Source organism: Manis javanica, chromosome 8 (assembly GCF_040802235.1).
Source record: "Manis javanica isolate MJ-LG chromosome 8, MJ_LKY, whole genome shotgun sequence".
NCBI classification, from domain to species: Eukaryota; Metazoa; Chordata; class Mammalia; order Pholidota; family Manidae; genus Manis; species Manis javanica.
Window position 1 is genome coordinate 41684478 of NC_133163.1, and position 13562 is coordinate 41698039.

At 40.1% G+C, this 13562-nt stretch overlaps 1 protein-coding gene across 1 annotated transcript; it reads right to left on the bottom strand.

Moving 5' to 3' along the window:
• Window positions 1-9725: 9725 nt before the first annotated feature.
• TOMM20L (translocase of outer mitochondrial membrane 20 like) lies at window positions 9726-11760 on the bottom strand. The gene is made up of 2 exons (XM_073241697.1): window positions 11635-11760; window positions 9726-10950 (listed from the first exon to the last, which is right to left on the bottom strand). Exons 1-2 carry the CDS (start codon window positions 11758-11760, stop codon window positions 10399-10401), a joined length of 678 nt encoding a protein of 225 aa, XP_073097798.1. The 3' UTR covers window positions 9726-10398.
• Between the last annotated feature and the right edge of the window lie 1802 nt (window positions 11761-13562).

Sequence of the window (13562 nt, forward strand, 5' to 3'; positions counted from 1 at the left end):
AAACACTGGAAGGATTTATGAGCAGAATGGATAAGATGCAATAGGCCATTGATGGAACAGAAACCAGAGAACAGGAACGCATAGAAGTGGACATAGAGAGAGATAAAAGGATCTCCAGGAATGAAACAATGTTAAGAGAACTGTGTGACCAATCCAAAAAGAACAATATCCGTACCAGAAGAAGAGAGAGAAAAAGGGATAGAAAGTGTCTTTGAAGAACTAATTTCTGAAAACGTCCCCAAACTGGGGGAGGACATAATCGAACAGACCACAGAAATACACTCCCAACAGAAAGAACCAAAAGAGGACAACACCAAGACACATAATAATTAAAATGGCAAAGATCAAGGACAAGGAAAGAGTTTTAAAGGCAGCTAGAGAGGAAAAGTTCACCTATAAAGAAAAACCCATCAGGCTATCATCAGACTCCTCAACAGAAACCTTACAGGCCAGAAGAGAATGGCATGATATATTTAATGCAATGAAACAGAAGGGCCTTGAACCAAGGATATGGTAACCAGCACGATTATCATTTAAATATGAAGGAGGGATTAAACAATTCCCAGACAAGCAAAAGTTGAGGGAATTTGCCTCCCACAAACCACCTCTACAGGGTATTTTAGAGGGACTGTTCTAGACGGGAGCACTCCTAAAACTAAACAGATGTCACCACAGAAAATAAAATCACAGCAAAGAAAGCAGACCAACCAAATACTAACTAAAGGCAAAAACAATAAAATCAACTACCCACTAAAGGCAGTTAAAGGAAGCATGAAAGAGCACAGAATAAAACAACCAACATATAAAGAATGGAGGAGGAGGAATAAGAAGGGAGAGAAGAAAAGAATCTCCAGACAGTGTATATAACAGCTCAATAAGCAAGCTAAGTTAGGCAGTAAGATACTAAAGAGGCTAACCTTGAACCTTTGGTAACCACGAATCTAAAGCCTGCAATGGCAATAAGTACATATCTTTCAATAGCCACCCTAAATGTAAATGGACTGAATGCACCAATCAAAATCAGAGTAATAGAATGGATAAAAAAGCAAGACGCATCTATATGCTGCTTACAAGAAACTCACCTCAAACCCAAAGACATGCACAGACTAAAAGTCAAGGCATGGAAAAACATATTTCAGGCAAACAACAGAGAGAAGAAAGCAGGGGCTGCAGTACTAATATCAGACAAAATAGACTTCAAAACAAAGAAAGTAACAAGAGATAAAGAAGGACACTACATAATGATAAAGGGCTCAGCCAACAAGAGGATATAAACATTCTAAATATATATGCAACCAACACAGCAGCACCAGCATATGTGAAACAAATACTAACAGAACTAAAGGGGGAAATAGACTGCAATGCATTCATTTTCGGAGACTTCAGCATGCCACTCAACCCAAAGGATAGATCCACTGGGCAGAAAATAAGTAATGACATGGAGTGACTGAATGACACAGTAGAACAAATGGACCTAATAGACATCTGTAGAACTCTACATCCAAAAGCAACAGGATATACATTCTTCTCAAGTGCACATTGAACATTCTCCAGAATAGACCACATACTAGCTCACAAAAAGAGCCTCAGTAAATTCCAAAATACTGAAATTCTACCAACCAACTTTTCAGACCACAAAGGTATAAAACTAGAAATAAATTCTACAAAGAAAACAAAAAGGCTCACAAACACATGGAGTCTTAACAACATGCTCCTAAATAATCAATAGATCAATGAACAAATTGAAATAGAGATCAAGGAATATATGGAAACAAATGACAACAACAACACAAAGCCCCAACTTCTGTGGGACGCAGCAAAAGCAGTCTTAAGAGGAAAGTATGTAGTGATCCAGGCACCCTTGAAGATGGAAGAACAATCCCAAATGAATAGTCTAACATCACAATTATCGAAACGAAAAAGAAGAACAAATGTGACCTAAAGTCAGCAGAAGGAGGGACATAATAAAGATCAGAGAAGAAATAAACAAAATTGAGAAGAATAAAACAATTTAAAAAATCAATGAAACCAAGAGCGGGTTCTTTGAGAAAATAAACAAAATAGATAAGCCTCTAGCCAGGCTTAGTAAGAGAAAAAGAGAATCAACACACATCAACAGAATCAGAAATGAGAAAGGAAACATCACGATGGACCCAGCAGAAATACAAAGAATTATTAGAGACTACTATGAAAATCTATATGCTAAGAAGCTGGAAAACCTAGAAGAAATGGACAACTTCCTAGAAAAATACAACCTTCCAAGGCTGACCAAAGAACACACATAAAATCTAAACAAACCAATTACCAGCGAAGAAATTGAAGTGGTAATCAAAAAACTACCCAAGAACAAAACCCCGGGCCAAATGGATTTACCTCGGAATTCTATCAGACATACAGAGAATATATAATACCCATTCTCCTTAAAGTTTTCCAAAAAATAGAAGAGGAGGGAATACTCCCAAACTCATTCTATGAAGCCAACATCACCCTCATACCAAAACCAGGCAAAGACCCCACCAAAAAAGAAAACTACAGACCAATATCCCTGATGAACGTAGATGCAAAAATACTCAACAAAATATTTGCAAACCGAATTCAAAAATACATCAAAAGGCTCATACACCATGACCAAGTGGGATTCATCCCAGGGATGCAAGGATGGTACAACATTCGAAAATCCATCAACATCATCCACCACATCAACAAAAAGAAGGATGAAAACCACATGATCATCTCCATAGATGCTGAAAAAGCATTTGACAAAATTCAACATCCATTCATGATAAAAACTCTCAGCAAAATGGGTACAGAGGGCAAGTACTTCAACATAATAAAGGCCATATATGATAAACCCACAGCCAACATCATACTGAACAGCGAGAAGCTGAAAGCTTTTCCTCTGAGATCGGGAACAAGACAGGGATGGCCACTCTCCCCACTGTTATTCAACATAGTACTGGAGGTCCTAGCGATGAATCAGACAAAATAAAGAAATAAAAGGAATCCAGATTGGTAAAGAAGAAGTTAAACTGTCACTATTTGCAGATGAGATAATATTGTACATAAAAAACCCTAAGACTCCACTTCAAAACTACTAGAACTGATACTGGAATACAGCAAAGTTGCAGGATAGAAAATTAACACACAGAAATCTGTGGCTTTCTTATACACTAACAATGAACCAATAGAAAGAGAAATCAGGAAAACAACTCCATTCACAATTGCATCAAAAAGAATAAAATACCTAGGAATAAACCTAACCAAAGAATTGAAAGACCTATACCCTGAAAACTACAAGTCACTCTTGAGAAATTAAAGAGGTCAACAACAAATGGAAACTCATCCCATGCTCTTGGCTAGGAAGAATTAATATCATCAAAATGGCCATCCTGCCCAAAGCAATATACAGATTTGATGCAATACCTACAAAATTACCAGCAACATTCTTCAACGAACTGGAACAAATAGTTCAAAAATTCATATGGAAACACCAAAGTCCCCGAATAGCCAAAACAAGCCTGAGAAGGAAGAACAAAGTGGGGGGGGGGATCTCGCTCCCCAACTCAAGCTCTACTACAAAGCCAGAGTAATCAAGACAATTTGGTACTGGCACAAGAACTGTGCCACAGACCAATGGAACAGAATAGAGACTCCAAACATTAACACAAACATATATGGTCAATTAATATTTGATAAAGGAGCCATGGACATCCAATGGGGAAATGACAGTCTCTTCAACAGATGGTGCTGGCAAAACTGGACAGCTACGTGTAAGAGAATGAAACTGGATCACTGCCCATACACAAAAGTAAATTCAAAATGGATCAAAGACCTATATTCAGGTAAGTCATGAAACCATAAAACTCTTAGAAAAAACATAGGCAAAAATCTCTTCGACATAAACATGAGTGACCTCTTCTTGAACATATCTCCCGGGTAGGAAAACAACAGCAAAAATGAACAAGTTGGACTATATCAAGCTGAAAAGCTTCTGTACAGCAAAAGACATCATCAATAGAACAAAAAGGTACCCTACAGTATGGGAGAATATATTTGTAAATGACAGATCCGATAATGGCTTGACATCCAAAATATATAAAGAGCTCACCCACCTCAACAAACAAAAAAAAAAATAATTCAATTAAAAAATGGGCAGAGGAACTAAACAGACAGTTCTCCAAAAAAGCAATATGGAGGTTCCTCAAAATGCTCAAAATAGACTTACCATTTGACCCAGGAATTCCACTTCTAGGAATTTACCCTAAGAATGTAGCAGCTCAGTTTGAAAAAGACATATGCACCCCTGTGTTTATTGCAGCACTATTTACAATAACCAAGAAATGGAAGCAACCTACGTGTCCATCAGTAGATGAATGGATAAAGAAGATATGGTACATATACACAATAGAATATTATTCAGCCATAAGAAGAAAACAAATCCTACCATTTGCAACAACATGAATGGAGCTAGAGGGTATTATGCTCAGTGAAATAAGCCAGGTAGAGAAAGACAAGTACCAAATGATTTCACTCATATGTGGAGTATAAGAACAAAGGAAAACTGAAGGAACACAACAGCAGTAGAATCACAGAACCCAAGAATGGTCTAACAGTTACCAAAGGGAAAGGGGCTGGGATGATGGGTGGGAAGGGAGGGATAAGGGTGGGGAAAAAGAAAGGGGGCATTATGATTAGCATGTATAGTGTGGGGGTGGGGGCACGGGGAGGGCTGTGCAACACAGAGAACACAAGTAGTGATTTTACAGCATCTTATGACGCTGATGGACAGTGACTATGAAGGGGTATGTTGGGGGGACTTGGTGAAGGGGGGAGCCTAGTAAACATGTCCTTCATGTAACTGTAGATTAATGATACCAAAATAAATAAAATAAATAAAATAAAAATAAAAAAAGAAAGATTAGTACTGATTTAAATACTAAAATTTCAAATTATAGTAATTAATGTGCAATGACTGTGAATGAGTAAAATAGTTCTTTCACTTCTCAAAACCTTTATCATGGTTTTAAGCCACTAAATTAAAGGAAAAATCTTGGGCACTGCTATGCATAGTCCAGGATCTTGACTTTCTCTTTGCTTTTATAAATTCTGGAGGATGCTATCATCTTAAATGTAGAGTGAAAAAATCTTTTCAAAAAAGATCAGAAAAAGAAGCAAGAAACAGCTGTAGGCACTGTGATACGCAAGGGAATCTGCAGCATTTGGAAAAAAGATACATAAATGAATGTAATGCAACATCATTTATCCCTTACAGAAAGAGCCTCAAAACCAGTTCTTTTCCAGGCTTTAACACCAGAACAAAGACATGATTATTATATATAATATTTACAAAATACATTACCTACCATCATTTTACCTGACAATATTGTGAAGTCTTCTGAAATCTCTCTGGGATAAGGTGGGATAAATTTTAATTCAAAACAATTTGTAGCCATTAAGTGCAAGATAGCCTCTACGCATCAGTACATTAGACACATCATAGGAATGGTTGCTCATAATGATTTTATCATCAAAAATAACTTACTAAGAATAAGAAGGTAGGAATTTTTTTAATGAAGCCAGTTAAAATTTTAAAACCTTTAATTCATACAGTATTTAGTTACTTGGAAAATTCATTTACTTATTTTACCTGACAGTAAATGAGGTGTTCCTGTACCTGGCTTTGCTTCATCTGCCCCCTTTTAGTACTGCAACATAAACTTGAATACTAAACTCTAACGTGGAGGTGGACAGTGTGATGAAGTGAAAATTCTAGGACAGTTTCTCTTTAAGTGAAACAGGTTAGTTAACATAACTAGATATTTAAGTTATTTAACATTAAAATGCCAATCAGTAAATATTTATTTAACATAAATTATCATAAATAACTACTTATAGAAAAACATTTACATTCTTACCTCTCAATAACCAAAGTTCTCCCATTTGTACCTCTTGCAGAAAAAGCTCTTACAACTTTTCATTCTTTGCTGGATCCCACAACTAAAAGATTCACAAAATATTTAATAATGAATAATGAATGTAATGTATATGGCTATTGATCAAAATGATTTAATCTTTATTTAAAATGTGTAATTTGAACCTAGTCTCTAAATCCAAAGTATGACAAATGCAGTTATTCTTTATAATATTTAAAACAATTTCTTAAAATGGAGGTACAATCTCAGGGGATATAAAAAATTCATAGCATATTCAAATTAGGTTGAGATGCTTATAATAACTCATCCATGTTTTACCCAGCTTACTAAGTACACAAAGCAGAAATCCTACTGTAATTAACTATAACAAGGTAGTTGTTTTCTTCCTTAGGGTATTAACAGTGCTTGTTGATTTGGCCAAGGGCATGGTGTGGAGGTTGGCAGGGCAGTTGGCATTGAGAAGAAATCGGTGGTTTGCTGCAGCCTAATTGATGGAGATGATCAAGGTCACAGGATGGCATCATCATTGGTGCCATGCCCAGAGCTGGTCTTTTAAGGTAGAGTGGACAATCTCTAGGCCAGACTTCAGTTTTGTGAGTCACTTCAGCTTCAGTCATATCCAGATGGTTTTTGTGTTTTTGTGTTTGTCTTCCAAGTATTCTCTTTTTAAAATGGGATGAGCCTGGGGATAAGGTCCTATTTTAAGCTTTTATCAGCAAACATGCTAATGATCAGTAACAACCACAGGTTTCCTTCAACAGATACTTAGTAAGCATGAGCAAGAGCAGGACACTCCAGGTAGACCTAGGAGGAGAAGGAGACCAGCACCCCTGTGCTCATCCCCAAGGAGCCCAGAGCCTACCCAAAGAAAACAACAAGTGCACTTAAGATCAACAACACATTAACAATCAAGTCCAATATCTTCTAGGGCTCAAAGTACAGGGGCATTATATCTGCTTGAGTAATCAGAAGTTTCTCAGGGAAGGTAGCCTTTGCGATGTGGAGAAATTCAGTTAACGTCTGATGAAGAAACGGTACAAGTGATGTAAAACTACAGGGAAAAAATACCAAGTGATTTTACTTAGCTGGATTGTGATAGGGTGAATGTAGCAACAATAATTACCTATTATTGAAAGCCAGCTATGGATTCGGAACTTTGCATATATAATTTTCAATCCTTTGGAAAATAAGGCCATCAATATAAAATGTACCCATGGAAGGCCACGGTGACAAGCTAAGAGGGTTGGTCTTTCATCTGCAGAATAGGGAGCAACTTGCGAAGAGTTACATATACAGAGATGCAGTTTAGATAGCATTTACTCTGACAGCCTAAGAGACAGGGTAAGAGGTAATAAAATCCTGAAGTGGTGTGGAAGTGATGAAAACAGAAAAGGAACAGGATATGGGATAGAGCATAAGAAAATAAAATTTAGGGACTGATTGTGGAGGATGAGTTGATATTTGTACAAGGCAAGTCAGGGGTCTCAGCAGGGAGACTACTGATACCAGCAGCATCATAAAGAAACAGAGGACGGAAAGCAGTGGTAAGGGATGAGATTAATGTACTTCTGAGCATTCTAAACTGAAATGCCAACAGAGAATCTAGTTGACAGTCTGGCAGGTAGACGAAATGTGGGACACTGGCTCTAGAGCAGTGCATCTGCGATCACTTGTGAAGAAGAGAAGGAGCTCCCCGGGGAGATGAAGGAATAGTGCAGAATCGGCTGAAGTAGCTGTTAAAACTGCAGTTTCTTGGGCTCCACGCAGACATACTGCACCAATCCCTAGGAGTAGCGCCCAGGAATCTTCATTTTTAACAAGCTCCTCAGGAAATTCTTACAAATTCTTAAGTCCAAGAACCATTTGCCCCATAACCCATAGGCTACCCCTAACCTCCTAAATCAGAACTGCTGGTGCTCAGGTCAGATACTGTGTATTTTAAAAAATGTCTCAGGTAAGTCTTAATGCAGACGATCCACGGGCCATATTTTGGGGAACAAAAAGGCCCGGAGGGTAAGGAGGAAGAGAGATGCTAGAAGAGGTAGGAAAAGACATCTCTCTGTGCCTCGGTTTACTCATCTATAACAGAGTTGTTAGGATTATCCAAAAGAACACTTGAAAAACTCCTGCTTCCACCTCTTCCTCATTTGAAATAATTCAGATCATTATTTCCCATCTGGACTACCATTCCTCCACCCCAAACTAACAAATAAACCAATTCCAGTTTGGCATTCAAAGCCTTCCACAATAAGATACCAAACTACCGTTCAGCTATCTCTCTAGCCACAACACTTTGAATATTGGAATTTCCTGGTCTGTGCCTCTGCACAAGCTGTTTCCCTTACGATAAACGACAATATTCAACAAATATTTTCTGGGCATCTACAATGTACTATGCACTGTTTTAGGTACTGGGGAGGCAGTAGTGTAAAAACAGACAAGGTCTGCCCTCATGAAGCTTATTATAATAAATAGAAAGCATTAATCAAATAACCACACCAACAAACCATGTAATTGTAACCATGGATAAGGCAGTGAAGCTCTGAGGGACACAGAGCTAAGCCAGGCTCTGCCGCACTCAGAGAGGTCAGGGAAAGCTTCTCCACTCTCATGTCCAGCTCCTTGGCCACTCCCTGCCCTCTTTCCTTAACTATGTCAATTGCAATATTATTTTCTAAGTGACTCCATCCTGAAACCCCAGAAATCTCTTTAACTCCTGCCTCTCCATTACCCTTCAATCAATCAGCAAGAACCATCTATCCTTCCTGGACGATTAATCGCACACCTCTCATCACCAGTTACCACTGACACCCCCGACTTCTGTTACCTCTCACCTGTACTGCTGCAATAGCTTATCCTTTCCTCCAGTCCATCAAGCACACTCCCTGCCTGATCAATCTGACCTACAAAGGTTTTTTTTTCCTTCTTTTTAAAAAAATTCCTGCTTAGTAATCTTCAGTAGTTTCCCCATTGAGTCTGAATTTCTTAACCTGGCCTTTAAAACCTTCCCTCATGTGACCCCTACTTACCCCTCCAACCTTAACCTCCCACTATTACCTACTGCAACTCCTTTGTCAAACTGCTTTATTGCCAATAGGCCTGGCAAATTCCCCCTTTGCACCATTATATACATGCAGTTCCCTTCAGCCTGAATGTTGCCTCCTTGAAACCAGGATCCAAATTTAACACATTCTTCCAGGCTCAGTCTACTGCCACCTCTCCTCCAAAGTGTTCTGTGAAGGACTTCATGCTCTCAAAACAGCCACAGTAATTTTCCTAGTCCCACATGCACTTCCAGAACCTTGCCTTCCCATCAAGAGCCAGAGTCTATTCCTTCTCTTGAAACTGAGCAGGCCTCAATGCTTCAGAAATGGCACCACCTTGCATGCTCTTTCACAAGTCCACTCTCTTAAATACATAAATAAATACACATATACACATATACATATATACCCCTTGGGACCCAGACACCAACTGAAGAATTCCATGCCATATGGAGAAGACACCTGTGGGTGTTCTGGCCAAAAGTCCGAGCAAAGTGGACAGCTAGCATCAACTGCCCAACGTGAGAGTGATCCTTCAGGTGGTCCAGTACCTAGCCCTCAGGTCAACCTGGCTGAAGCTGAGTGGAGCAGAAAGGTGCTGTCCCCAGCCAGCCCTGCTAAAGGGGCAGATTCAGAAGCAAATATGTTATTTTAAAGCCCTAAGCTTAAAGCAGACATAGGTCAATAGAACACCCTGCCAGGGAATCCTGCCCTGAAAACGGCCTTCTCTCTCCTCTGAGCTCTTTGCGTCAGGGGGCCTAGGCTTTCCAACACTCTCCTTAGCCACACCTAGAACAATGCCTCCTACAAATAGGCATTGACTCTCTCAATGCCTCAAATAGGCCGCTCTCAAATAGGCGTTGACTGACCAACTGAATGAATGAAGGTTAAGACTTAATTCCTGCTGAAAATTCATAGAAGAACCTAAGACCACTCTGTAGCAATTTTAGAACTGATGTGAGAGGTAGTTGAGCTGGGTCACCAAGATTGATTGCGATTGCTGTCTTTAAATACAACTAATCAAATTCCATTTAGAAGAAAAAGAGGCAACATTCTATTTCGGCTAGAAGAAAGGCCCTATAGGACAGAAGAGGGCAGTGTAAAAGTGGCCGGGCCTGGTTTTCCCAATGTCTGGTGTGGCCCTGGTAGGGGAAAGTCTTCCTTCTTCCAATGAAAAGAAGCATCTGTTCCTACAGTTTATTGTAGAGCTAGCTGCCTTTTCATCACCGCAAGTGGTTCTTCCTTCCTCCCTTTCTTCCACAAGCAGACAGTAAAAAACTTAAACCTAGGCAGAACGTAAGCGGCGCGAGGCCTGGCAGGCAGCGAGGTGCTCAGGAACCAGCCAGGGCCCTGAGGCCAAGCTGCAGCCGCGCTACTCACTATCCCGCCACGCGGGCGTCGCTGAAGACTTCGCCCGTCCCTCAGCCTTTTGCTGCTGGGCTCTTCTTTCTGCAAACACAACGCGGCACGTGCTGGTTGGGGCCCTCCCGACACCAGCGTGCGCCCCGCGGGCTCTCGGCGACGGCGACGGCCCCCGCGGCCCGGCCTCGCCCCGTGTGCCAGGCCCGTCGCGGCCCGGCCGCTCCGCCGCCGTCGCACTCACTGCCCCGCAGGCGGCGCCTGAAAGCGGGGTCGCCACGCCGCTTCAGGTCGTAGTGAACACAGTAGCCCAGGTAGGCGACGGCGCCGCCAGAGGAGGGTGACGCCCGAGGAGGGTACGGCCGCGGGGCATCCGGCCGCGGGCTTCCCAAGAGCCGGAGTGTTGGGCGCGGGCCGGCGAGCGCGGGGAGCAGGGCCGGCCCACGGGGGCGTCGGCGTGGCGCCCATGCCGGCCTCGGGGCTTCCGGGCCGCACGTCTGCTCCTGGCACCGAGGCTGGCGGACAGAAGAGGAAACCAAGGCTCCCAGAGGACTTCTGCAAGTCTGTTCGAATCCCGATCTGCACTCCGAATTCAGAACCCTTACCCAAACGCGCTTTATGCCCACGACATCCGTTCAGGCAAATCAAACTGTGTCAGGAATCTGGTTCGCTGGGGATTCCTGCGATCCATCTTAGGACTCTGTACCCCCACCTGCAAATTTAGGGTAACTAAACTTCCGTCATTTCCTAGTTCACAGCACTACCCACTGAGCACCTGAACGCTACGCCGTACTCCCCAACGTGGTCTACTCGGTCACATGAAAGGACCCAGCAGTCTCGACCATCTTAGCTCAATAGTGGAAGGAAGGAGGAATTTTGAAGCAATAATATTTAGTCTAGGAAAAAACGTTTATTTGCTGTGCTGTGCCTGACAGCCACAGATCCCAGAGCAAAATCAGTTCTGGGAGACCCATGATACTTAAGTGGCCTAGATGCCATTCTTTCCAATACTTGCCTTATTCAACAGACACAGCAGAAAAAATGGAGGTAAGAGTTTACACCCAAAGTACCTCAGTTTTAATTTGTGTACAAAACCAAAGAGAAGGCATAAGCTAGGTAAGGACCTAAAGGACTAAATAATTTGTCTTTTTGTTAGCTTTTTCAACTTCTGATTACAATTTACTGACTGTATATTTAGTTTAATGGCAAACTAATGCTTGCCAAACTGCCGCCCCAAATGGCTGTATTTTATATTTTATATTCCCACCAGCAAGGAATGAAAGTTCCTGTTGTTCCACATTCTCATCAGCATTTGGTTTCTCAGTGTTTTGAATTTTGCATTCTATTAGGTGCGTAGTGTTATCTCGTTTTAAGTTGCTTTTCCTCAATGACATGACATGGAGCGTCTCGTGCTTATATGCCATCTGTACATCTTATTTGGTGAAATGGCTGTTGAGTTCTTTGGCCTATTTTTAAGTTCAGGTTGGTTGTTTTCTTGCAGCTGTATTTCAAGTTTCTTGTGTATTATGCTTTTTGTTTTTTTATCGCTAATTTTTTAATTGAAGTATAGCTGATATACAATATTATATTGGTTTCAGGTGTACAACAGTGATTCAACAATTATCTGTATTACTAAATGCTCAACTCACCACAGTAAGTGTAGTTATTTATTATACAAAGTCAAAAATACAAAGATATTACAATAATATTGACTATATTCCTGATGCTTTATTTTCATCCCCATTACTAATTTATAGTTGGAATTTTACACCAATTTATTCCTTTCACCTGTTTCACTCACCCCACCCCCCACCCCCCATAGCAATCATCAGTCTTTTCTCCGTGTCCATGAGTCTGTTTCGGTTTTTAATGTTTCATTTTTAGATTCCACATACAAATGCAATCATATGGTGTTTGTCTTTCTCCACCTTGCTTATTGCTAGTTCTATCCATGTTGTCATAAATGGCAAGATTTCATTCTTTTTTATGACTAATATTCCATTATATATACATATGCCACATCTTTATTCATTCATCTACCAATGAATACTTGGGCTGCATCTATATTTTGGCTATTGTAAATAATGCTGCAGTACAAATAGGTGTGTATATATCTTTTTGATTTAGTGATTTTGTTTTCTTTGGTAAATTCCCCAGAAGTTGAATTACTGAATTGCATATTACTATTTTTAGTTTTTTGAGGAATCTCCATATAGTTTTTGATAGTGGCTGCTCCAACATACATTCTCCCCAACAGTGTACAAGAGTTCCCTTTTCTTCACATACTTGCCCACACTTGCTGTTTCTTGTCTTTTGGATAATAGCCATTCTGACTGGTGTGAAATGTGGTGATATATTAATTGGCTGTATATGCAGGTGTTTATTTCTGGCTCTCTCTTCTGTTCATTTGATCTATGTATCTATGCTCGTGACAGTACCATATTGTAGCTTTGTAGTATAGTTTGAATCCAGGGAGCCTGATACCATGAACTTTGTTCTTTCTCAAGATTGCTTTGGCTATTCCAGGCCTTTGGTGGTTCCTTACAAATTTTAGGATTATTTGCTCTAGTTCTGTGAAAAAATGCCATTTGTATTTTCAGAGGGATTGCATTAAATCTGTACATTGCTTTGAATAGCATAGCCATTTTATCAACATTAATTCTTTGTATCCATAAGTATGGACTATCTTTCCATTTATTTGTGCTGTCTTCAGTTTCTTTCATGACTGTCTTCTACTTTTCTGAATATAGGTCATTCACCCCCTTGGTAAGATTGATTCGTATGTATTCTTTTCAATGCAGTTGTAAATGAGATTGTTTTCTTAATTGGTCTTTCTCCTAGTTTATTTGGACATAAAAATGCAACAGATTTTGGTACACTGATTTTGTATCCTGTGACCTTACTGAATTCATTTATTAATTCTAATAGTTTTTTTAGATGGAGTTTCTAAGGTTTTCTATAAAAAGTATCATGCCATCTGCAAATGATGACAGTTTTACTTCTCCCTTACCAACTTGGATGCTGTTACTTATTTTTCTTGTCTGATTGCTGTGGTTAGGACTTAACAGCTATGTTCAATTAAACTGGAAATAGTAGGATTCCTTGTCTTGTTTCTGATCTTAGAGGAAAGCTTTCAGCTTTCTATCTTGAGTATGATGTTAGCTGTGGGTTTCTTCCATATGGCCTTTATTATGTTGAGTATGTTCCCTCTATACTCCCTTTGTTG